Here is a 27,402-nt window from a genome sequence, read left to right on the forward strand (position 1 = left end):
CGGATCATTTTATTCGAAAAAAAGAAGGAAACATGGTCGAAAACTGAAATTAGGATTTTATTAGTAGACATTTCCCCCGTTCATTAATCTACCAAGCTGTCCACAGATTGGATCCGAGCCCTTACAGTCCCCCACCTCAAAATAAAACATCTGGTACAATGTTCTCACCAAAAACTGTTTAAATACTATAAAAATAAATCAATTGCACAAAATAATATGCCATTTTGCTTGTGATTACCATTTGTGCAGCACTTGTACACATATATAACATCGACAACCCCATGGTACAGTCCAAGAGAAGGAGTTTTTTTTAATAGAAAGAACCAACACTCAAACATCAAACATAACAACTTAGATCTAGTTTAACGACAGAGCTTTAGTCTTGTGACTGGTAGAGTCTGAATCAGCGCTGATGAATGTTTCGTGCTCACGTTTACGAGCTGCTGGAACCATTTTACCAGATGAAATAACTTTAGAGTCAAGAAGTATTTTTCATCATAGACTGGTGTTCCTGTTTGCAGTCATTTACTACTGCAGCTGTGTTAAATTCGCACCTTTCTGTAGTAGTAATAGTGTTTGTGTGATTGATTTTTATTGACAAGGTGGGGGGAAAAAAAAGTGCTCTTCTGGGCGTGAAAATAACTAATTTCTTTTTTTACACGTGAATTTTAGCAGCCAAGAGTCTAAAACAGGAAAGAGGGATTCCACACAGTAGATCTACCTACACACTGTATTGGTTAGTGAATCTGACAGATGCGACGGCCACAGCAAAATATACACGTGTTAAGCTGGTGAATGATGTTCACTTCAAGCCCTGATTAGACTCTGCTCATCTATAAAACAGTTCAGATTTGTGTTTAAGTCAAAGACAGAATTAAGGGCGGGTTGGATTAGCTACACGAGCAAAAGAGGGGGAGGGGAAAAAGTCAACAGAATTTTTTTTCATAAAACCTCAAACATCATAAATATTACACATAAATTAAAAAAACAACAACAACAAAAACAAAGGAATGGAGAAATCCAGGAACTAAGCATGACATGTAAATACACTTTAAACAGACACAAATGAAAAGTTAAATTGGTCCAAGATGTGACACAAGGCTGGTTGTAGTGACGAGTAGTTCAACGAGTTATAACCATTTCTATTTTTTTTTGTTTTTGACTATATTGATAAACAAAGAAGTCATGATCAGGAGATACATCTGCTGCGAGCTGAAGATGTATGTGTGTGTGTGTGTGTGTGTGTGTGTGTGTGAGCTGTTGAGGGTGAGGGGGAAGTAAAGCTACTATACAATAACAGACATGTACTGTTCATGTTGAGGTGCAAAAGTTGCATAGAGTTGGTATTGTGAAATACGTCAGAGCTCCTAAATGCACAGATGATTTTTTTTTTTTTAAACAGTGGAGAACAAAATGAAGGAAAATTGAGAGTCACATAGATTTGTTGCACTAAATTTGTCCGTTATGTTATTTAGGAGTGCAACCTGCAGGATCATCGTCCATATCTCAGCAGTGCAAACAGGCCTGCAGGTAATGTGAGCACTGTGATGTGACGACAACCTGGAGAAGACATTTATCTAACGGACATCCTGATGCGGGATGAACCAGGATGGACCACACTAAAACACATTTGACTGCTTGTATCGGCTTCAACGCGAGATAAAGAGGTATTTTATTTTATTTAATCATGAATCTATAATTTTATCTGTAGCTGAAGAGCATGTAGCTCGAGAGTATAAGGTTTGAAATCTGTTAATATATTTTCAGCTTATATACTAAATATATAAATTCAAAGTCCAATCCATTCCTGACTGATATTTTACAGCAGGACCTGCATTTGGATTTCAGCCCCAAGTCTGAACGGAAACTGAAGTCCTGCTTAGCTGGAATGTTTGGCAAAATACTGACAGTCAACTATCTAAATATCTTGTACCTTTAGAGCAGCTAAAGTCTGAATCTATACACTGGGGGTGCAACATGGAGTCATGGTGTCTGAGGTGGAGCCACTATGCTTAACATGATTCAAAACGTGCAAAGGACACGCAGTGCACAGGAGTTTTTATCGTTAAGCTCTGAAATACTTAAGTCTGTCCGGCTGGATCGTTTTATTTTTGTGCCAACATCCATTAGAAGTAGTTTTCACTTTCCTGTCATTAAATTTAGTTTCGGAATAAAACTCAAGTCTCCTTTTGACTACAATCAGCATCAGAAGAAAAAAAAAACATGGACGGATTATGACAACAGGGCACAGTAACAGGTAACAGGCCCCCTGCTCTCTTAAATAGGAGCAAGACAACCTGACAGCAAGAGACACACAAGTACCATCGTTTTATGTCTTTTTGTGCTAATGTTGAATCTTCTTGTGTGTCTTTGACAGTATCTTTGTGTTTCTTTCAGTGTGGTGGTCACTCCCCCCTCGTGTACAGTAGACCCATTAAGTAATTCATCCCACTCTTTAACATCCAATCCTGCCGGACAGCAGAATATCTAATGGTGCATGTTACATTATATTACACTGATATGAATAATGTTTTTTTGTTTGTTTTTTTAAATCATGCTACGATGATAGTGAGGTTAATAAGAATGTAAATTTTGAGAGTTGGCATTGTCAAATTCCCGTCATTCACACAGCAAACCCGCCCTCTCTTTTAGTTAATATGGCTTGAAGCGTCTGCACATATTTATACAATCGTTCACGCGATGAACGTGCATGTGTCGCTACCGTTTCTTACATTCACTCATCACTATCACACAGATGGTGGGTCCAATTTGAGGAAATAAATGTGTTAAACGAGTGACCTTCATCCTTCAGGTTCAGATTTACATGCACATGCAGGCACCATCAGATTTGACCCTGTTCTCTCATTAAGCTTTTTCATTTGGTGTTCTGGTCGACAGGAAGCTCTGCAAGAACAGGTCACTACTACTTCGATCTGTTCACGCACCTTCCTTGAGCAGAGGACTGAAGCTATCTGAGCTGCTGCTCTGCCTGTGAGGGTGAAAATTGGATGAAAAATCAAATGTTCTGTACTTGTGTGTGAAGCCTCTTTGAATGTCAACAAACCTCAGCTGTGACTTAGCAGTGAGCACAGTTAGCAGCTATCCAAGCTGCATACAAACATTCATGTTCAGTGTTTCTCAAACTCTGGGTCTGAACTCCAGCTGCTCTAACTTTTCTTTTTAGTGAATTGGCATTGGGAGGGAGCATCACCGTACTATACTTTTCTACTGGATGTAAAACCAACAGTTGTTCAGACACGCAGAAGTTCCAGGCCAAGTGTTAAGACAACAGAGTTACATTTCAAGTGGGAACAGCTCAGTTGTGCCACCAAATCTGCGCTCTACTAATTCATCTGTTTCAATAACATCAGATTGGGTGTGGTTTCTCTCCTGATCCCAGGTCTGGTCCCGCTCAGGCTGCACATTCCACTCTGCTGTCGAGGAAACATCCGTTTTCTGGTCTTGATTTATTTCGATGCATTAAACTTTAAGTGAAAGGTTAATGGGGGAGTAACAGTCAATACTAAATGTTTTAGGGCTATGACACATGGACAGTAATGGAGCTCATGCTTGCATTCAACATGTCTTGACTGATTCAACAAACAGTATTTCTCGAGAGTATTGTTCCTTAAAGAGTACAATTAATTTTTTGAGCGTTTGAAAAGTTTCCAGAACAGAAAGAGATCGAGATCCATCTTCAGTCAAAGCAACATTCACATCCCTGATTTCCCCGTTGACTACGTGTCCGACCATGTCTGTAAATCCACCACATAGATTATTATGTCTTACTTCATGTTGCTGTTACTCACATTTACTCATTAATGACACTTGACTGTTAAATGTTGCCATCCAGAAGCCTGGTAGGTGTTTCCTCAGTGGAGAGAGGTTTGATTGTAAAGACGTTAAACATTCAGTTTGGATCTGTGAGTTTGTGGGCCGTTGTTTCACATGTACCAACTCTCTGCCGCGGCGACTGGTCGGGAATAAAATAGTTCTTGTGCTCTAAACGATGTCGGGGCAGAGAGATGGGAGATGTCTGCTGGTCGTTACACAAGATGATGAGGGGAAGACTAAGGGGAAGATTAAAGAAAACAAAAAAAGACCTGTGATGGGCATTTGACTTCTTTTCAAGTTTCCAATCTGCGCTGTGTGTCGGTCAGTTTAAAGACGATGGTGCTGATGATGAAGGCAGTGAGATGAAGATGGGTAAATGGATTCTTCAGGCAGATCATTGCGGGTTATAGAGGAGGAAGAGTAGGAGGACGAAGGCTAGCAGGCGATCAGTAGATATCGGGCAGGTCTTGGTAGTTCCTATTGAAGTAGCCACCGGTGTAGAGCCAGGCCTGGGAGCCAGTGTACGGGTTGGTGCCCATCTGGAACCACCTAAGAGACACAAACACAGATGAAATGTCTGAAGAACGACGGTCTGAATGCTTCACAAAACGCAAACAACATTTCAATTTCAGTTTCTTCAAGGCTGAAATGAAATGATGGCGTTGTCTAGACGACTACAGTTGTGTCATCTTGTATGGTTAATTGTATTGAACGTTAGTATGTGTCTGTTTCCCACCTTGTAGACCACTCCTCGTCATTCTTGGCTCTCTCCTTTCTGGCAGCTCTCTGTTTCTCCTCCAGTCTCTCCTTCTCCCTACTGGCCTCCTCTGCACAGAAACAACACACACACGATGTATAACGTTTGTACCATTTAGCTCATGGATCAAATAAAAAAAGACTTGTGTTAGAACAGATTTAGAATTTCAAGGTAATGAAGTTGTTTACATCTTTCTTTGTTTCATCTCTCACTGAGCTCAACAAAACGACAGTGACACACACATCCAGCAGGTGGCAGCACTGTCTTACTGTCTGCTCTTTAGAACCCAGATGTCATTTAAAACATCTTTCTCTCATGTATTGAGAGAGTAATCTAAATGTCAGCTATAACTTCTGATTCTACTTTTATTTTGAAAATCAAAAACAACTTACCCATGTTGCCGTTCTCCATGGCTCTGATGTCAGGCCTGAAGCGACAGTCTGAGGGGGCCAAGGTGGCCTCCATGCCGGGCTCCAGCTCATTGAGAGACATTGCAAAGTGGGTGAAGTTGTACATCTGGAGAAAGAAGAGAAGGAATCAGGGATGTTAGGCGTGTGTGTTTGTAAATGTAGTCTCGAGACACTTTTATCTATTTATGCTCAACAGCTGTCAGCCCTGTTTTGCCAAAAAATCAGCAGCTCATGAACTGCCTTTTACTCGTCTGTCTGTGAGTCCATCACAGCTTCTTGTATGAAAGGTTAACGTCAACTAAGCAAAATAAAAGACTGACCAAGGAGACTTTTATTTCATGGCATTGAGTGACTTGTACGGGGTTTGTGTGTGTTTTTTATACCGTGGCAGAGTGTGCCGGTCTGGAGTCTATCCTCCACAGCAAAGTGCTTCCTGGTACGACAGAAACCGTCTCCTGGACATCGGGCATGTCGTCTGCGTCATCGTTCTCTGCTCCGTCCAGCTCCTCCTGGAAAGAATACTATTCATTGTAACTGCTGTTACGCTGAAAAGATCCAATCAAAATGTTCAGGGCCAATCACATTAGAAATGACTATACTGTATCGACATACAGGTACCATCTATCATCGCTTTAAACGAGCTCTTTCTACATATATTTTACAGCTATTATGCTTCACTACACATAACCAAGCAGACTAAAGCTGAACAGCTCAACACCAACCTAAACACGCCTGCTGGTTTACCTGGATAAGACCAAACAGAATGCTGTAAACACCAACAAAAGAAAACAAATAAATGGGACCCCCACCAAAATCATAAAAGAACAAATGCGGTTTAATAATAATCAGAATCTGGATGAAATAAAGGCCATGACATACTCTTTAAGCTTTTGATATTGTATACTTTCTTTAACTTTCTCACATTTTTGTGCTTCTTGTTGTCTCCTTTCCTCTCCGACTTCTTGTGGGTCTCGTAGGCCTGAGGGTCGACACTCCACATGCATTCGGTCCACTTCCCATAGATGACGCAGTGCTTCTTTTTACTGGACGAGGTGAGAGACAGATCACAGGAGGAGAGGAGAGGAAGGGGAAGCAGAAGAAGAATGGGAGGAAGAGGGGCAAGAAGAGGAGAAAGGCAGGAGAAGACAAAAAGCAGAGAAGAAAGAAAAAGCAGCCAAAGGGGAAGAAGAAAAAGAATAAATGTGTGGAGAACAAGAAGAAGAGGAAGAGGTGTGCAGAAGAAGAAGAGACCCGATTAGTAAAACCAACTTTCTAAGTCAAATACAAAAAAAATAAAAGAATAAACACACTGTAGGTGACGTAGCAATCCAAGGGTAAACTCTAACCTCTTATCCTGGATGTAACCCTCCACTTTGTGCAGCTCTTTGCCAAACATCCCACAGGGCTTGAAATTCAACACGCACTTGTCTCCAGTGCTGCAGGGGGAAAGAGGGATGAAGAAGAAGCAGTTAACGTCACCTTATCCGCTTCTTTTTTAGAGTTATGGTCAACTGAACATAAGGGCAACTTAATTTAAACCCTCCGCAGAGGTGTGGTGTGACACAAAAGGTTGCCGGTCTGAAAATAAGTGCAGAAAAAATTCCTGTTTTCTATGTTACTTATCCAGTCAGAGCAACAGTGGCTGCAAACTGTGCAGGACCGAGATTTGACTGCACCACAGCTCCTATTGTGAATCTGTGCTGAACTGTGTGAACGTGACGCAGAGCGTGAAAGAAAATAAGCACAGTACAAGCTTTGCAGAGCTTCACCAGATAAATAAATGTTTAAAAGTGATTCAGGGATTGTTCGCTTGAGAAGACACACAGAGTAAAGAGTCTGAACAGCGTGACAGAGTAAATGAAGGTACCGGCAGGAATGCTGAACTGCTCCTCTGTGAGCAACAGATATCACTGTGTCAGTTTTACTGCGCTTTATTTGAACTTGACTGTGGTTCAAATACCTCTGCAAACACTGTGGAGTCAACTCCCATGTATAGTTTACCTGTGGTTGACTATTTCCACTGTGCCGTATTGCTCTATCCATAGTTTGCCCAGGATGATGTTGTGTACGCAGCAGTAAGGGTTACTCCATGTGTACGCCTCGTTGTGCCTGAAGGAGAGGAGAGGAACACAACATGAAGGAGTGACAGAGGGGATAAAAGACAGGAGAAGAAGAGGCACTGATTGTGTGTTTGTGTTTATGTGCGTGTCTTCATGTTGACTATATGGACTCACTTGAGTAGTTCTAGTGTGATGATCCCTTTAGGCTCAGCCTCGACGCTCTTGCCCCAGAACTTGAGTTTGGGGTAGATGGAGCCATGGAAGACGAAGTCCCCGACCAGGCTCTCTGCATGGAAGGCACTGACTGGGGGATGATGGGATACCTGCTCCGATACCAGCCGGAAACCTTGCTCCTCTCTGCAGACGACAATCAAGAAGATAACCGTTTACTCTTATAAATGGGTATCCTTAAAAAGAGTGTGTGTGTGTGTGTGTGTTTCTGTGTGTACCTGGTGAGTTCATAAGTCTCTCCCAGCAGAGGGTTGAAAGGTTTTCCAGTTCTGTCCCACTGAGACGCAACTGCTGACACAGCAAAAGCAGCTACTGCCTAAAAACAAACACAGATCATCATTAGTGAGTGTGTGACATGAAAATGTGTGTGTGTATGTTTCTACTGCATGTTCACACATTGATTTTCTAGAGCTGAGCTTAGTCAATGAGTGTATGTGTTCTTTGATCAGTGGATGTAGGGCAGACCTCGATGCTGAAGGACACTATTGCCTTGACTAATGTGTACGTTCTGTATGTGTTGTGTGTCTGTCATGTGAAAACCATGTGTGTGTTTGTGTGTCTGACCTGCATGCGCTCTATGGAGTCGGACATCAAGCAGGCTCTGTTGATGAGGTAAGTGTGTTCCATGTATTCTGTGATTCTCTGCAGGAAGCTCAGAGGCTCGTTGAGGACGATGGGCATCGTGATCTTTGACAGTTCCTGTGAAAAGCACACAGCCGAGATCAGAGTATGTTAGAGAGTTTGTGTTAGAGAATATATGTTATATATGTGAAATCATTTCTTAGATACTGAATTCAACCAATGCAAGACTGATGTTGAAACAATTGTTGAAATATTATCAAATGTAATAATTTATAATAATTTGGTGTCTATCAGTTATAAGAGGTCATTTCATGTGCCATAATACCAAATGCTGCAGTTACATGGCCCCTAAAATGACATGCAGTCACTGTAACGTAATTATTTATTTATTTATTTATTGTGAAAAAAGGCTGTACCATCCACCCATTACTAAGTGTGTCCGGTCATCTAAATTGTCCACTAAATAGGTTTCCATCTGTACCGAATAATAGTCATCAGGATATTGATGCTGTCATTTACTGAATGTGTAGAAAAGTAGTATTTTATTTAACCTCTTTTACTCCACTCCTCTTTATCCTTCTCTATAAAGGAGGATATCGAGTGGACGTCTTCACACGTGGATGAGGGGATCGCCCGTCACCAGTATGTGCTGCATAGGTGTTGTATAAATCATCTGAATGCTGGGCCAGAGTTCAATATTGTGATTTGTTTAGGCACCTTTTCAAATGTAGACAGTTCAGAGTAAAACAGCACTTGGTACGTTATTGTGGGAGTTTGTTACACAAATTTGATACAAAAACTTTGTTTTGTTTGTAAAGTTTGATGAGGTTTTGATTATCCCAGAGGTCACAATATCATTTTATACAGTGAGGTCAATTTAAAAAGAGTAATAAGGAAATCTGTGTGTCGTTACCAGTCCGATGCATTTCTTCAGGATACTCCAGATACTGACTGAGTTTCTGGAAAACATGGGTGCAGGTAAGGACGTCCTGAAATGAAAGATATGAAGAAATGACTGGAGGATTATTTAAAACACAGTTTTGGTTTCATCAGTCGCCCGGTCTTCCACCATCTATAAGGTACTTTAGGCTCAAGCAGACCTCAGTTGTGTTGTCGGTGTTTCTTTAGCATCCCAACAAAAGGATTACCAGAGATGACAAAGATACTTAAACACAAGAGAAACCATTTTGTCATGTGCATCAGTAGCTACAGTATCAGATCTAACAGGGTCAGAATGTAAACCAATGTTGCAGATAAACTGAGCATGTGGTATGTCAGGTCTGTTTGCTTGCCTGAACATGCAAAAACAATAGATTAGAAAGAAATGGCCAACGAGGACAAAGAGAGAGAGAGACCAGAAACAGATTTGTTTACGTGAACTAGAGTGGCTGCAGAGTGAATGTGTTAGGTTTCCCCCGTGTGTGTGTGTCATCGCTGCAGTGAAGTAAAAGCATTTGACTTGTGCTGCAAAATTACTTTTATGTTGTGAGTCAACAAAATCAGTCCCCTACCATAAAATCAGCTCTATCTTTCTCTTTTTTATGCCAACATTTGTACGGACATTATCATATTCCACATCTAGAACATTGCACACACACAATAAGTGACACAACACTTAGGTGATGACCTGGGGATAAAGGTCCTGGTATTTAGCATGATCTCTTGCCAACAGTCACTCCCTTTCACTGAGAACTCTGGACTTCCAGTGTCATTGTGTCTTTCTACGCACACAGTATGTACTCTACAAAGAAGTCGCATTAACGTCACATCACACACCTTCTACACAACACAATTCTTGTTAAGATAATGAAAGTGGCACAACTTTTTTGGCAAGCAGTGTAGACAGCCTAAAGAAATCTACGAACAAATCATACAAAGAAATTAGAGGGGCTCATACTGTAAATCATCACCAAAGAGAAAAAGCTTTCGACCATAATGTGAGTAAGACTTTTGACTCGACACATTAAACCGGTTTCCAGAGGAGACGTCAAGTAGTTTATGGGCAGCAACAAACATACAAATACACGCTGCAGGTGAAAGGCAGCGCAGGAATGTAGCAGTACCTGTGTTTCTTGATGCCATTCTCCTGCCGCACCGATCCGTTGTTCTTCTGAGTGCTGCCGTCAAACACCAGGGCATCTTTGAAACTGGCCTCCGACACCCCTTCGTACGACTCGTCCGAATCCAGGCCTGTGAGAAAGTCAATGTGACAGGTGTTACAGCTGATCAGTGCAGAACATCCATTCACTGACCAGCGTAATAAAAAAAAAGAAAGAAGTAAAAGCCTAAATGGAGTCTTTTTATTAAACAGAGACAGACAGGACTTGTTGATTTGGGAACAAATATTAAATTTTGTTTGCTCACAGACAATGCAGTGAATTTGCATACTGTTTTGCATCAGGAACTTCTGCCTGTGTTTGCCTAGCAAATTTCATTGATTGACCTAACCTTTTCACCGATACAGCAGTGGGCCACGTTAAAAACTTTTTAAATAAACGTATGCTCATGACTCCAAAGTTGAGGCTACATTAATGGTAAAATCCACATAAACTTGGTCCAGCCATATGAAACATAAATTCTTGTTGTTGTACAGACCTCATCATGCAGTGTGGGAAAATTAATAATATATGAATTCAAACCAGCATTAAGGGCTAAAGGCAAGAGTGACGGTATGAACAAGAGTTAGGAAATGAAACAGGAAAAACACAAAGTTCTACATAACATCAACTTAGAGCAAAGTTATTTTGTCACACTGCAAGACTGACCAGATTTTTCTCATTGCAAAACTACACCTGTAGTTGAAATGTAGCTGAAAAGACACCTACAACATGAACTGGCAGAGTTTCACACAGTGTGGTGTTTAAGTGTCTGTTCTGTACATCTGTTGTAAATAAAGCTGCATTACTCGGCCTGACACTGACAGAAAAACCTAATTGTAACTGAATAGGAATACTGTGGTTGAGTTACAGCTGGTAGGCAGCCACAGACTGAACATGTTATGCGAGTGTTTCGTGCTGCAAGGTTAAGGTGGAGTGAACTCAAGGTGGGGCCTGAACAATAGCCTAAAACAGACCAAATGGTTCATTATCATTTAGCAAACACACATGACTCAGCTGAAGGTAGTACGTCAAAAGGTGTGTAGGTCATATTACGTAAGCCATTTTAGATATAAATGGCCTCTCACATGAATATATAATGTGAAAAGAGGAGCAGAATTTTACCGAAGAGCCTGAGAGGATTAGAAACAGGCTTCATCAGGCGTTGATGAGGAAGTTAGCAGCATGACAAGATGGCATAAAATACAAAATGAAACTTATTCACATTCATTCATTTAGATTAAAGATCTTATTAGCACTTATTTGCCTAGAAAACTCTATATTCATAATATACACAGTAATTTGAGTATCATCCATGCCTCTGTCGCTGCCATAAAGCCACCTCAGAGCAGACGTCTGTGCTAAATAGCTAATTTTAGAAGTCTTTCTTTAGACAACTCAACTTTGGACTGATAAAATGTATGGATAAATGTTCACTCAATCATCAAGAAAAGTTTTGACATTTTTATTAAATCTCGTTAACATCTATTATCTAAAACTGAAGATCCAATGAGGGGTAAAAAAGGTAATGAGGCCGAGCTGGAAGCCACCCGATGCTGATCACAGCTAGCCCTGTGCACATGTCCTGATGAATAATACATCAGCTCTGGTCTGCATCTGTCTCAGATTAGTAAGATGATCATAATAATAACACAAAGACACACGTGCGCACACACACACAAGCTGCAAGGACATAATAATACGCCACGCTGCAATGTACGTCAACATGGATGCCTAGCAATATCACACAACAAGGGCGCAACTGGCAGTAAAGGTACAATCATAAATGTGCTAATAATTGTTGAGAACACCCTGCACCAAACATGAACACTCATATGACACAAGAGGCTTGTCACTATAATGTTTCTACTGCAGTAAAAACCACCAACAAAACCCATGTTGTCTAGTCTGTACTTCAAATTCAGAGAAAGATTAAATACTCTCTACAGAGTTCATCTCTCCAGAGTCGGTCGAGTCAGACTCCTGGAATGCAAGTCAGCCTACGTCTCTAGATAAATAATGGGTAACACTGGGTGGGACACAAAACTCCCACACAACATCCTTGTGGGTCAAAGCAACTCTGTAAAGATTCACTTTTATCAAACGTATTTTCGAATTAGCTAATGCGAGGATATCAGACCCTTCATGTCAACTGTAACATTAGCATGCATGACATCCCATGGTTGCTGCTCTTACTTAAAAATCTGAAACCATTTAAGAAAAATCAGAAATAAATGTTGGAGGTCAAGGCGGGATATCAAATAAATATTGTTGCTGTCACTACCCAACTGATCTCTCCTCAGTCTCTGCTGGATATCATAAAAAAATTAACAATTTCACTCTGTAATTAACTGAAATTGTTTATTTCTTATCACAAATGCAGTACAGACTTGAACACAACCGTAAGCTCTCTCAGAATCCAGGGTGTTGTTAACATTACTGATCATGACTGCAAGCCAGCAGACTTCTGAATTATTGAACCAATCATCAGACTAAGGCAGGTTAGGTTCCATTAGATGGTATTATGCTGCTATGATGAAGACAAAAACAGACCATCCAATTAGGCCTGACCGCCTCTTGAAGCAAAAACGGTGTCACAATCCCTGAAGACAAAATAAGATCCTAATAAATATAACTGATGTGAAATTACAACATTCTGTTAAAACACCAAGAATCCTCAACATTTCCAGCATCACTCTGAGGAAGAACTTTAGATTTTTTAAACCACATAAAATAACAAAACTGCAATATCAGGTACTGCAATTGCTTAAATGCAAACTGCAACTGTTTCTCTCTTTTTAAAAAAAGACTATTTGCAAACACAAACACACACCCCCACCTGTGACGGCGTCGTAGAACTCATCCTCATTGCTCATCTTCTAGCGTCCAAGCTGACCAGTCGTTCAGGACAGACGTACAACTCCTAGCACATGTTCCTTCTGGTGGCGGCCCCTCAGAGTTCCTCTGGAGGGAGATTGGTCTATCAAGGTCCCTCTGGAGTGTCACCACAGAAACTAGACAATGTTCATTCAATATCCAGGCGAGGAATGTCCCAAATTCGGTTTGACAACAGAAGAATGACACCGGATGTCAAACAGAGCAGATCTGCTGTCAATTTAACAGACTTCAGAGGTGACTTTGTGTTGACAGAAGCAGATAAGTAACCTGTAGAGACAAAAAAGCAATAGGTCTTGAGTTTCTGAGATATTCAAGATCAATTAATATATACACAGTCATGTTTAACTATGAAAACTCTTAACAAGAACGAAGCGAGGACTGACAATAAGAATAAGATTTGAATGTCTCATGCTTAGAAATGAATAGTAAGGTGATTATAATTGTATTTTATGCAGCAAGATTGAAAACCTAGTATAGATAGTATAAAGAGCACTGCAGTAGTCCACACACACACATACATGGGTATCTTTCCCAACTATCGAGGATACCAGCTTAAAAAAAAACTGCTTAGTCTGGCTGAGCAACAAGCTTGTCTATCATGGCCCAATGAGTGCAAACAGAGAGTTTTCTAGTCCAGTGGTTACATAATCAGGACACCACTGTCACAGGCATTCTGGGTCTTTGTTACCTTCTGTTTGGTACATTGGCTCTCCGACGACTTAAATTTGAGACCCCGAATGGCCTTTTATTTTTTAAATGAAATTCAGGGCAGTAATAGCACGCTGAAAATTACCATTGAGCAACAAATGCCAGGACAATTTGTTTTGATTTCAGCAAAAAACTTTTACTTTTACTTTTAGTCGTCAATGTCTTTGATGATTGTTGACAGACATCTCTGTTGGACGCCGTACAACCTCGCTCTCTACACGTGAGCTCATCACTTCATGGCCGTGTATGAAACAGGTTTCTGATTGGCTGCTTGTTTAGTTTGCTCCGAGTTATAAAAATCTATTTGGATCTCTGCGTTTGTTTTTAATTTGTTGGGGGTTAAAAATTCTAGGCAGGCTTTTATTTTTATTTTACCAGAAATGGGCAACCGAGCAAGTGATGCACATTCATCAACAAGCATTTGACTGAATTATCTTTAAAAACATAAAAAGCAAACTGATTGATTGATTGAACCAGCCTTAACAATGTATATAGTGCTACAGATGTAATGAGTAATCCAAGCGACAGGCTGTAATCCCTCGACATATTATGCAAAGTGATGCCAACAGGTTTATAAGTATGTCAACTGGTCACCCTTAAAAGTCAGATAGCTTTTGACAGGAAACACTTCACTGTGCTGACAGCACATCACATTATTCAGCCGTATAAGAAGGTAGTATATCACTTTTAAAACACTCAGTGTCTCGGCGTCTCTGCTCATTTCACAGTGACATAGAGTATGATCCATGTTGACACATCATTTATCCACTTGTTTCTCTCGCCCACTCAAACATGTCTGACCTCAGTAGCACTACGAGGAAAAGCAAATTGGCACGAAACTTTTCATCACAATGAAACAGCCCACATTGCAAATACCACAAATGTTGACTTACACACTGACTAAGCATTTGTAGCAGAAGCTCAGCAGCAGGCCAGACAACCATCGCACAGCAGGGGTGTCCTTTCTAACACACAGCAGAGCTAAACGCAGTTCCTCATCTACTTTATAACAACAAGTTATACCTGGCTATAAACATCAGGACTAGAGTTGGTTATTGAAAACTTTCAGTATTGACCAAAATGTGGCATTGAATATTAAACCAGTTTTAAGCAAGTGATGATGATGATAGGCCATATTCAGGGTTCAAAATATTTTTTGGTATTTGCTCATTTTTATATCATCCGGGAGGCGGTGGAGGCCGGACAGCCTGAGCCATCACACGCTGAGCTTCAACAACGCCTCTTTAGAAACCTGTGGGTGATGTCATGGATACAACGTCCATTCTTCATACTGTCAGAGATTGGCAGCATCATAGAACATGCTCAGTGTAAAACGTTAGTGTATTTGTGACGGAAATTATTTTTTATATATTATCCCAAGTTCACATTCTTAAACTTCTTAACCTGTAGTCAGTGGAGACAATACATTTTTCAACAAAGTTGGCAATGTCTGAAATGCCTGAAATTTGTTCAGCAGAGCTATGCAATGACAAAGTTGCTGTTTACATTTTAGGCAGTAATGTGACATACTTCCATGCGTATTTTGCATCCCTAGAAAAACCTCAAGAAAGAGGAAGAAACACAGATGAACAAACAAGAGTCAAAATCATTATTTGTTACATTTTCTATTCCTCGTTACACTATTTTTATTGACCTTGCGCATTTTGACACGTCATAGCAGGAAACCCACAGGTGAATCAATGATCGCTGCATTCCACTCAGGGGAGGTCCTGCTATTGTGTGTGCTGGCTCACTGTTACCGGGACACTTACTGGTGCTGTTGTTACTGTAATTAAGTCAACCTGTGTTTTTATGGCTTCGGCGAGTCAAAATGTATGCTGTGTAACATTGTAGGAGCTTACAGAAAGACATTTCCCTGTGATTGTACCTGTATGATGATACGTGACAATACAACTTAAACTGGACTTAACCTGAACTTAGCTTTCAGGCCCTCAATTGTTTCTGAATGAAGTCTAGACCTTTTTACACAAGTTCATCGTTCCTAATTTAGATAACATCACTGAATGTCATGGGTCGCTCGCTCTTCTATTAATACATTGACTTTGGTTAACAAAGAAAATTAAGATTATTGGTCAACATTAGTGCTAGTATTATTAAGACCGCATTGTTCAGGTTGTCAGATTTAGAGAATCTTTACATACCTGTAGTGCATTAAAATCCCAGATGAGACTTATCATTTCGTACAGTTAATTCCTGAATCTGCTTGTTCACGGTTTCCCTTCCTCCAACTGTGCCGTTTTCTACACAGTGGAAGGGTTTTGTCTCAGTAAAGGTAACGCCTTCAGCACACAAATGAACTTTGGCCTCAGTGTCCAGAATCGATGAGGTGACAAACTAGTATCTTTCTTGTTTCTTTTTTTATTTTTTTGGTGAAACTCCTGTTAGATCTATAGTGACATGCTTTAATTAGCCATAAAATAATAGAAGACAAACCTCTGTTTCTTTCACAAGGACATAGTAACCTGTTTAAACTACACTCAAACAGAATAAAGACAATTTAAAAAAGAAGAGTTGACTGCTTAGTAGAAAAAGATAACCAGCCAACAAAATGTGACATTTCCAGAGTACTCATAATCCCATAAGCCAGAGCTCTCCCAAAACTTCCAAAAGTTCAGCAACACATTTTAAAGTCCAGATTGGTGGAAATTCTTCTACCCATGGTTTACGAACATCTTAAGAATACACATAACACCAGGTCACTGAAACAAATATTACTTTATACCACTTACAAATGAACATACCCCAGTTTTTCCTTCCAAATAGTAGATATACTTTACTAGTTTGCTCATAGCTCGACATTTATACAGTTGTATCATCAGGATAAAACATTTTGACAGACCAGCCATCTCTGTGAAAACATCGCTATAAAGCAACAACGCTACTTGACAAAAAGCAAATGATGCCTACCTGTATGTCTGTGAAACAAGCGAGCATGTCTGAATATCTGTTTTGCATGAGTTATTACAGACTCAGTGCTTGGGCTGCACTTTACAGCCCTACTGCTGCTCAACTGTAGGATCCTTTCATTAAAAAATGAATGACGCTTTACTGACTCTCCCTTGTCATTTTATAAGATCTGAAATAGGTAACATGAACATCTGCCCAGGGAGTAAAAGGATGGGACCTGCACAATAACACAGTGAGTTATAGCATGTTCTGACAAAAATGCATAACTACATTAAGTGCAGCAGAAATGTATCCAACATTTCCTTGTGTGGTAGCCTCCTCCTGGTTATTTACTGGCTATAATTCACCAGTTCTCTAAATAGGAATCTCTCAGTATCCAGACAGTAATTGATTTGACTGAATTAAAGCTAGTTCAAAGCTAACCTCATAACATACGGCCTCCAGCTATGAGCTAAAACCACGCATGGGAGTCACTACACAACTTTTATTTTGTATTAGGTAAGAGGAAGCATCATATTGCTGGCAAAGTCCTTGCAGTCAACAAGCTCCAGACTCCTGTTTAAGTTTGTTCTTAGTTTACAAGTCATTAAAAAGCAGACACGGTTAATGAAGATGTGCACAGAAGCGATGCAGATCATCAGAAGAAGAAAAGAGGCAGTATGACAGCCACTAGTTGTACAATCCTCAGGCGATGCTTGGCCTTTCTAATGTTAAAGATGGTGAACAGATTCAGCTCCTTAAAGCGTTTCTGAAGTACTGTTGAGGAGACATACTCGACATAGAGACCTTAATAATAAGGTTTAAATGTTTGAAAAGGAACAAGAACTGGGAGTCAATATCTGGTAATGAACCTTGGTTGAGACGTTAATCTCTGTAATCAACACCGTGGCATTCAAGAGAGTAATTAAGTTCAATCATTTCTCTTTTATGATCTGTAGTACAAATGTTTCTTTTTATCTCATTCCAGCAAAGAAAATTAAATACGTCAGCATCCCACATAAGCCAGTATCATACTATTTATTATTTGTACACACTAAAAACTGTTTTACAATCTATATTTTCTATTGACTTAGACATATAGTCAGAGAGCTTCCTGAATGGCTATAACATGCTCAGATTATGTCACGCCCGTGAGATGTTACATAACCATGTCAGACATGGCACCATACATACACCACAAATGCACTCCTCCTGTCTTGGGCAATATCCTATCACAAGTAAGCTCAATCTATGGCTCTCTTACTCCATTGGATTCACACAAATACAGAGAAACACATGTCTGGCATGACGGCTGTAGAGATAAAAACTTGAACAGTCCCACCGTGGTGATCTTTTTTTCTGCACATATTTCATTGCTGACTGTAACCTTAACAGAATTTTCTGCTGGTCCAGCTTGTTTTTTTTCCCCTCTACCAGAAATGACAAGTACAAATAAAATGATGTGACTCATCACCTGACAGTGCTTATAAAACTTTCTTTTTTTTGATGCTGTGGTGCTCGCTGCAGAGCCAGATGTGTGCACATCTCTGGACTCCGCTATAGCGAGGTATGATCAGCCCTACCCAGCCTCTGATTGGTTAGTATTTACTTCCTTCGTTGGATGGATTGGTTGGGTTAAGGCATTAGGAGTGAGACTGGTTAGAGTTAGGGCCAGTCCCGCAATCCTAGGAAAAAAAGAAGCCTAAGTCTTTGTGGGTGAGCCTCATTGATCACTACAAACAACAAGCTTATTCACTGGTTTGGATGAATATTTTGATCCTCCGGTTGCTCAGCTTCAACTCTTGTGTGATTTACATAATTTTCTTATGAACAGATGGCAATGGAACCAGGCTCAGCAGCCTCCCAGTGAACATGACCAGACCGGGAGGTGATATATGGAGTTTAACTCTAACCGGGTTAACTGGCCATGGGCTAAACTTAATGGTTAGCTACAATAGTAATAAAACTATCTGTAAGATAAAAGACCTCTGTGCTGTATTCTTACCCATTGGTTAATGACTAATGGATCGTTAGAAATAAAGAGACCAAGTATCATAGTTTCAGTTTAATCCAAAATATCATTCATAATTTAAGTTAGGATGCATTTCCTAGACACAGCTATTATGAATGATATATGAAGACGTTCTTCTTCCTTTGAAGATACAGACACGAATCGAAATCTCATAACGTAACTTGCAGCCAATAAGACAATAAGACTAATCGTAAAATGTGCAAATCTATTCTTGAGATTAGACCAGAAAATAAATAAATATAGACATGTCTACTAAAGAAGACTAAAGAAGACGCAGAAGAGATCAGTGTAACAATACTAGTGTCCAATAAACTACTGTCAGAACAATCTAATTTACTATGGCAATCATGAACAATATCAGCATGTTCCAAATTATTATTAAGGACTCCAATCTAACAGATCTGACCTCTCACCTTTTCATCTTGCTTTCTTAAAAGACACCAAAGCCGTTTGTTGTAGCAACCCCACTGTCAAACGTTCCAGTAGCAAATAACTACTAGTAATTACTAGTCATCTGAAAGCTTGAAAGACAAACCTACTGATGCGGCTGTTCCATTCATAAGTCCGGTGTACATATACTATCCTAGCAACGTCTCTCTGCGCCGTCCTCAGAGGGCTGACAAAAACATCCAAAGCTACAGGGACAAAGAGACAGAGAGAGAGGGAGAGGGAGAAAGAGAGAGAGAGGACCAGACACGACGAGAGAGAGACAGACAGGGAGAAAAAGACGAGAGCTGTTGCCATGTGAGACGGAGTGCAGTATTGAGTGATGATACAGCATACGCAAACACACACACACACACACACACACACACCTATCTCAATAGGTGACACACCTCTGCAGACAGTGAAACAAATAACACGAGTCACACACACACACTCTGAAACACACAATAAGATGAACGCTGAGAGACCATATCAAGTTTCACTGTAACCAACAACAAAAAGAACCACTTTTGAGTAGATTGGTTGGTTTTATCATGCAAACATATGAAAGGGAAATAATTCAATTCTGAAAGTCTAAATCAAATGTAGGATTGGTGGAGTTCAGTTACTGTGTCTCATTTGAAATAAATCCTGCCTGGACAGACCAACAGCTTCTCAGAACGGACAACTAGGGCTATGACGATAACTGCATGACCGCAATACTGTGATTCCTACCTCAGTCTCAGTTTATAACTGTTATCCCCCTGTCTTTTCTTTCGTTGGCATTATGGTTGTTGCCATCTTGTTTGTTTCTTTTTTTGGATCCAGAAGTGACCATATTTAGACAAGAGCGTGGAGCTGGTGAGTGACGTACTGCGAGTTGAGCTGTGCTTCGTTTCGGTTTTCAAGCAGGAAAAAAGATATCACCCTGCCAAGTCTCCAACCTTCTCATATTACAACTAAACAGTAACTGAAATATGTTTCTGAAAACATTTGACAGGAGAAATCAGCAATGCACTCACAGAATCTTCATTTCATATTTATTTAGCGTTGCCTAGTCTGACAGTTTGATCTGAGTTGAGTGTGTTGGGACCAAATGGGACCATTTTTCACAGGATAAACATCACGCTGCACGGAGGAAAGCTTGAAACCAGCCAGAGAGCAGAAACTTACTGAGGTAATAAATCAAGTGAGAAGTAGAGTCATTTTCTCATAAGTCTCACTATATTGGAACTTCTTTTTGCAGCAGATGGAGACGCCAGTGGGTCGGTCTCATGTGTTTGAGATCAGAGCTGTCACACACGTCAGGGTAAGGGAAAAGATTGGCAGTACTGCAGCTTCTTAAGACCAAGTTTAGTCTTAAAGTGAAGGCAGTAAAAGTCGACTTCGGGCCTGGAGGAAAACAAACATCTCCCCTGTGCTTCCGGACGGTCTGGAAGCAGAGCGGGAGCGGCTAACAATGTAATGTACACTGTACATTTACTTTTTTTTAAATTTGTTTTAACGTGGTTACATAAAAGAGAAATGTAAGCAGACAATTTGAAACAGGGATCTTGCCTTTCTGTCATTTTCAGTCTCCAATTTCACCTCTGCATGTCTCTTTTTCAACATTCAAACAACTCACAGTCAATCAACTGTAAATTACAAAAAACACTAAACTATTGGTTGCTGTCTGATGTGCAAAAATGATTTAATTTGTCAAATATTCACAGCTAAAAACACAAACAGCATGGCATAAAGAGGCCATTATGTCCTGATTTAGTTCAAGTCAGGCTGTTTAGTTTCTGGGATTATTTGGTCAAAAAAAAAAAGTCCAATAAAGAGCATCAAAGTCTGCAAAACTCAATAAAGTGGTCAAAATCCTGAAAAGTCATACTGCTCGTTGTTGACCAATATCTTTGCACAAAACTAAACAGCAAAATGAGGAAACAAATTCAGGGTACCGTCACTGTACTCCAAACCAGAACAAGACTTTCTGCCATTTGATTAAAAGCTTTAAAAAGGCCAGAGTGAGAAGTTTAAAGTTAGGATGAATGGAACGGGTTTGATCCGCCTATCCCAGACAACGAGGTGGGATGTGAATGCAGCCTGAGAGGCAACGGAGGGAACAAGAAGCACAGACAGGCCACTGTCTCAGAGGGAGTCCAGCACAGAGCAGCATTTTACCGTGGCGGCTGTCTGCATTCATTTGTGCAGAAAAGAAAACGAGGAACGGGAGTTGACTTTGGACAGAATTGCTGTGGAGGGAAGTGTCATGGTGTTGTGTGCTCTGTGTAGACAGCTGTAGGTAAATGAAAGCTAAAAACTGCTAGAGTAAAAAATTAGCAAATTAGAAAGTATTAAAAGAAAAAAAAAAAGACTCCCTGTTTTCATCTCAACAACACTCGACTGTGTGGAAAAAATTAAAAAGCAGGGAAGCAAACAACCAATTTAAACTGGCTCACAGCAAGATATAGAATAAGTTCTAGAGCTGCATCGATTAGTTGATTAATAGCCAACTATTTTGATGATCGATGATTTTCAAAAGGTCCAAATTCTCTGATTTCAGCTTCTCAAATGTAAGCATTTCATTGAATGTTTCTTTAGTCCTGAAAATGAATGAGTATCTTTGGGTTGTGGACAAAACAAGTCATTTGAGGACGTCACTTTGGGCTTTGGGAGACAGAGATCAATGTTTTTCACCATTTTAAGAACCAAACAACTCGTCGATTCGAACTAGAAAATGGTCAACAGATGAATCAATGAAAATAATAATCGTTGCTAACTGCTCCAATCATCTACTGTATATCGTCAGTAGTAGGACAGTCATCAGTGCTGCCAGAGGGATGGGAAATGGTAGCACGTATCACAAGACCCTCACCATGGGAGAGTTTAAATGTCAACAACTGACAAACATCTTTTTATTAGAGTACGACCGCACATATGAAATCAAATTGAGTCGACCTCAATCACAAGACTAACCTTGTCGGAGTACGAGCACTGACAGGAGCGATTTGGAAAAAGTAAGTGCGAACGTCACCAACATATATCCTGGCCTGCAGAGAGAGGACTTGCACCGCTGGCTACATTACTGGCTGCTCAGCAGAATGGAAATGAAACTCAGAGGGTACAGGAGCAATGCAATGTACTTAATCAGCTTAAATCAGACACTGGTGCAGCTCAAAGAAAAAAAAAAGATGTGTGAGCTAACTACAAAACCTGTGAGAAGCAGGCGAGGGCTTGGACATGGCAACAAAGACTGAACATGCACCAGAGTTAACTGGTTAATTGGGAGGAAAATCTCGTCTTTTCCCGTCCTTTCATTTCACCTGTTTGCGTCTCTTGTTTCTCTTCACACTAAAAAAACAAACAGAGGGACATAACGACAAGACTGTAAACATTATTTTGCCCCATAATCTCTCTCATAATAAAACATGTCCACCAAAAACAGCAAGAGAGAGAGACTCTGCTGGACCAGCAGATAATCAGTCATCCGGCCTTGGATGAGGATAGGCCAGGAAGAAAAGCACAAAAGAGATAAACATTGTCCCACCCAAACACACACACACACACACACACACACACACACACTTCAGCCATTGAGCTGGCATTCCTACCCAGAATAATTTGAATATAATTACAAGGATATTAAAACCAATGACTTCAAGATTTGAGCCACTGTGCCCTGAAACCAGACAATGCTTTTCTAATGTATTTATGAATGCATAATAAATAAGGATGTATTAGCCAGGAAGGAAAAAATTACATAAATGAATGCCCACACATCATCTACAGGAGTCAAAATAACTGCTATGAGATGTTAATATAGTAGTGATGACAGTGGCACCAACAGTGTAACTACGATGTTCACCTGAAAACAGCACAGACTGTATGTTAATGTTAGTCAAGTCCAACATCCACAAATGAAACTCAAGACCAGGCCTGATTTCAGACAGACCTGTCTTCTCGTTACTCTCCATTTTCCATCTTCAGTTTTTTCACATTCCCTTATTTCCCAATTTTTACAGACCAACGTATCCACCTGAACCTAACATTGTTATAAGTCGATACTGATGACCGAAAGTATTCGGCCGAATATTGCGTTTTCGGTGAAGTGGCCGAATAGTGGCGTGACGCAATTGATGCAATGAAACAACGTGCGCGGTGATCTGGCCAGGCTTGCTGATTCTTTTCTCATTCACACACAATAAACCCACGATGCAGGATATAGGAAAAACACAGGCAAGAAATACATCATACACTGCTCTTCTCTCTAAACTACGGCGTCTCACACATGCGAGGTGCGTTCAATGACCGTCGGAATGACTATGATGCGTTCATGAACGTGGAAAAAAATGGAAATTCACCGGAAATATAATAAAACTAAAGTATTTATTTCAAGAACAAATTAACAGTGATTAAAACAACATGGGCTTTCTAACAATATAAATGAAATATTAATTATACTAACTGGTAAATTCTACTGGAATATTTGAAGGATATTAAATAAACATTTACTTTCTTTGAAAAAACATGTCTACACATTTATTCTAGGCTATTTATGCAATAGTAAAAAAAAAAAAATTGTGAAACATTTTACAACCGCATTTCATATTCGGTTTCGGTTTCGGTATTTGGCTAACCATTTAATTTTTAATTCGGTTTCGGCCGAAGATTTTCATTTTGGTGCATCCCTACTAAAGAGCGATTGTAAATCTCAGTGTGGTGGCTCCAGCGGTCACAATCTTGGAAGTGCCTGAATCCATCTACTTCCAGTCTAATCCAAAAATATGCAACAAGGTGGATCATGGGTGGAGCTGAGGCGGGTCGAATGAAGCCACCTGTGATGTCATGATGGCAGACCAGAATCAGTCAACTCGGTGGATTAAGATTTCTAGAAACAGGCGACATAAGACCTGGTTTTCCAAGCAGACTAAAGCTCGTCCTAGACTATGTGTTTTCTGCAATTAATATCTCCACTTAGTTGGAGTTAGGCTTCTTTGTCATGCAGAGGTCAATCTTAAAGTGTTGACCGAGTTCCACTGTGTCTTAATTAATAAGTCCCCTTCATGTTTCTCCTGTCAGAATATGGCGTGAACCTTCTGGGAACACAACACTCGTCTTCGTCTGAGCAGGATGCTGAGCACACAGATCACACACACCTCCATTCATTGTAGTGTGACTCAGCACGTTCCAGAAATACCTACCAGGAAGTAAAACCTGCTAGGATGAGTCGTACTTCCACACAGGGTTTATAGATAGAAAGCATGCTCAGCATCTTGCCTCGAAACTCCTTAAATGTGTCCACCCTTAAACACAAACACCGTGGCACTCCTAATTCAGTGCAAAAAAAACACAGGCACAAAAGCAACTTTTGTGATTGAAATTGTTGTCACGACTGTACTGGAGTGTGACTGTTTCGGCTGGAAAAATCTAGTTTAGCTGCGTTTTTGCTTCTGTGTCGAGGTCAACGGGATGAGATACACTTTAATTTCATACGGTATCTTTAATAACAAATTCTACGCCGGTCCAACTTTGCCAGATCACAAAATATGGTTGTGTACAGTTCAGCTTGCTGTTAGTGTTTGTTAACGCTGTGTTCACTATTAGCAAATGCTGTCAGTAAACAAGAACAGGTGAAGAGAAAAAAAACAAAAAGCACCTCCACAGCCGTCAAGAGCTGCAGGCTGCTATAATTGGGATTAAAAATTAAAATCGATTATATATTAATGCTGGTCTAATGGCAGATCTGTAGAAACGTGTTCTCAAAGTTTGTCCCTGATGACCAACATGCATGACCATCAGCCAATCAAAGTAGAACAAAACAATACAAAGGTTGCCTATCAGACGGTCTACCTGTTACTCTGCTCTTTCATTAATAATATATACAGAACAGTTTCTCTGTTGCCTGGATGGTTGCCTAGACTAGCATTAGCTTTATCCTTATCCCCATGTGGCAACTCACTGCAGTTATTAGACACACAAAAAGAAAATGTCATCAAGATCAATTGTACAACTGCTAGTGTGCAACATGTTGGTGCCTTTTTATTAAGTGCTTCATACGGCAGCTGGCTGCACAGGCAAAATAAGATTGATCAGGTAGCAGGGTATCAAATTCTTCCTGAAAAGCCACAAAATAAAGAAAAAAACTACAATAATTAGTGATGTCACATCTGCTTTAGCGTGCATTGGTACTGCCATCATCAGTGCAACGTTCCTCTCAGCTGTGTTGAAAGCTGGCTTTGACGACATGCCTTACAAAATCTCTTTCCTGTTCCCTTAAATCTCACCACAGAGCTCAACGACAGATATTGCGTGACCTAAATCATTTCTTAAGGTGCTCGAAGATTAAACGCTTAACAAGGCAATCAACTAAATCAACAAACACAGAAAAATCTCTCCTGGCTCGGCTTTTCGGCGGGGCTGGAAGGCTCCCCTCTCAAATGGAGACCATCGCCATAGCAACTAACTAAGGGGGTAATTAAGGCACCTTAGGGAGGAAGACTCATAACAAAATGACAACAGCAGTAATTCCAGAGAGGACGGGCCGGTGTGTTGTGTAATGTAGCGATCAAAGCAGCAGGTGTGTGCCTTCCTGGTAAATCCATCATCAGATCTTTACATTGTATTGAAGTTTTATGTTTTGTATTATGTTTAAAAAATGATTTTTATCACAAATATAATTTGTTTAGTTTTTTCTTCATGTAGACAACACCTGCACATTTTCAGTGACATGTCGACAGCTAACAAATCTGTCATATTTTTTCAATGAATCAATAATTCATTTAGAGTACAAAATAAAATAAAAAAGATAATGACAACCTAATTACAAAACAAAACAAGTTACCAAAACTTTGTCTTCCATGCAATCTTGGCTACCACACAAAACATCAGCTGTGTTGTTTCAGTCGATGATGATTTGTTTGAAGAACTAAGTCTGCACTTAACCTCAGAAAAGCACTCGACAACTCTTACTGATTTACCTACAAACCCTGAACACATTAAATATCGTGTCAGTGATAACGTGGAACACACTTCAGCATCTTATCCGTGTATCTAAACCGTGTCTGCACTTTTGCCGGTTATTGTAATGCAACGTTCCCGAGTGGCAGTCAAAACATTTTCACTATACCAAACAGGACATCTGTATCTTAGAGTAAACATCTTCAGCAGCACAGGTCAGCTGATGCAGCAGTCTGTGAGGGGGAGCACACAAACAGCCTGCTGCTGTGTCAGTGTGTGAAACCTTGGTGCCACTGACCTACTGTACACCAACGTTGAAAAAAGACAAAGCTCTGTTTAGTCTGCCCTGTGAGTCAGATGTGGATGGTGATGGAGGCAGGGGAGCATTCCCACTGTTTGCTGAGACAGTAAAACACGATAGGAGAGGGACTTTACCCTATGTCTTGTCTGAGATAAGTGCTGTTGGTGACCTAGATGTTTCTTTAGCAAATTGTCTTACACAACAGAGTCTGGGGGATTTCAAACAGTACTCACACCTCCTCTTCTTGGGCTTTTACAGTACGTGTCGTCCCCACACACACACACACATCTGTAGCACCAATATCAAACCAGTTAACTTACTAGTACTGCAAGCTAATGCATCAGAAAGTGCAGGATGACTAACAGTAGTTAGGAGTGAATACATCACTCAAGTCAAGCTGTGTGTGTGTGTGTGTGTGTTTGTTTGTGAATGAAATCTCTAAACTCAGCAGCTCGCTGCACCCATCCCCAATGCTAGGCTAACGTTACCGAGGACTGCCTGCTGGCTAACGTTAGCAACAGATCTAGCTTGCCATATTAAAACTTAATTCACCTTCTAGCGCCAATTTAAATTAAATTAAAACAATGTAATTAAACAAGCACACCGGGTACTTCTTGCCCACGAGAACACACGCCGAGGAAACAGCTGTAACTGTGACAGCTAGTACAACATTAGCGGGTGGGCTGAAACAAAAAAAACAAAAAAACAAAAAAGAAAGAGAGGTGGCTAACTAGCGGAGATAGCAACCGTTCTTGTACACAAAAAGGAAGAAAGCTACATGTGCAGCCTTGAATACGCAACAAGAGAGCAAAGACAGAGTGGTGAGGTGGCTGTCGTCTTACCTCGGTGGCAGGAGCGGGGTGAATGTTTTGACGGATCTCGACGAGCAGGAATTTGACAGTTTAGCCGAGTATTGACACAGAAGCGGAAGACGCTGGCGGTGGGGGGGCGTGGCTAGATGAGTTACAGGCACGGCCCGCAGCCAATCAGGTGTAACGCACGGACCGCCTGGCCAATGATGAGTGGCCGGTAGAAATTAATGGGCAAAATATGAGCCACCACGCAATACTATCCATGTTGTTTGAAATGTTCTGGTTGTCTTTGTTTTGTTTCAGAGTTTTGCAACCTGAGCTTTAATATGATAAACCACACCATAGTTTATGTTCAAATGCTTTATTATTAATAATCACTGAATGAAAAATTCAGTTTTTAATGAAG

The 27,402-nt window shown here is 40.3% G+C and overlaps 1 protein-coding gene across 1 annotated transcript; it reads right to left on the minus strand.

The window, feature by feature from the left end:
- Positions 1-38: 38 nt before the first annotated feature.
- On the minus strand, positions 39-27,152 carry LOC104918355 (oxysterol-binding protein-related protein 2). Its single transcript, XM_010730076.3, has 14 exons — positions 27,027-27,152; positions 12,810-13,135; positions 9,938-10,064; positions 8,788-8,863; positions 7,857-7,991; positions 7,511-7,608; positions 7,236-7,418; positions 7,003-7,110; positions 6,348-6,437; positions 5,924-6,044; positions 5,385-5,510; positions 4,984-5,107; positions 4,571-4,661; positions 39-4,383 (listed from the first exon to the last, which is right to left on the minus strand). Exons 2-14 carry the CDS (start codon positions 12,844-12,846, stop codon positions 4,281-4,283), a joined length of 1,419 nt encoding a protein of 472 aa, XP_010728378.1. The 5' UTR covers positions 12,847-13,135; positions 27,027-27,152; the 3' UTR covers positions 39-4,280.
- Positions 27,153-27,402: the final 250 nt, after the last annotated feature.

This window comes from Larimichthys crocea, chromosome XV (assembly GCF_000972845.2).
Source record: "Larimichthys crocea isolate SSNF chromosome XV, L_crocea_2.0, whole genome shotgun sequence".
Taxonomy (NCBI): Eukaryota; Metazoa; Chordata; class Actinopteri; family Sciaenidae; genus Larimichthys; species Larimichthys crocea.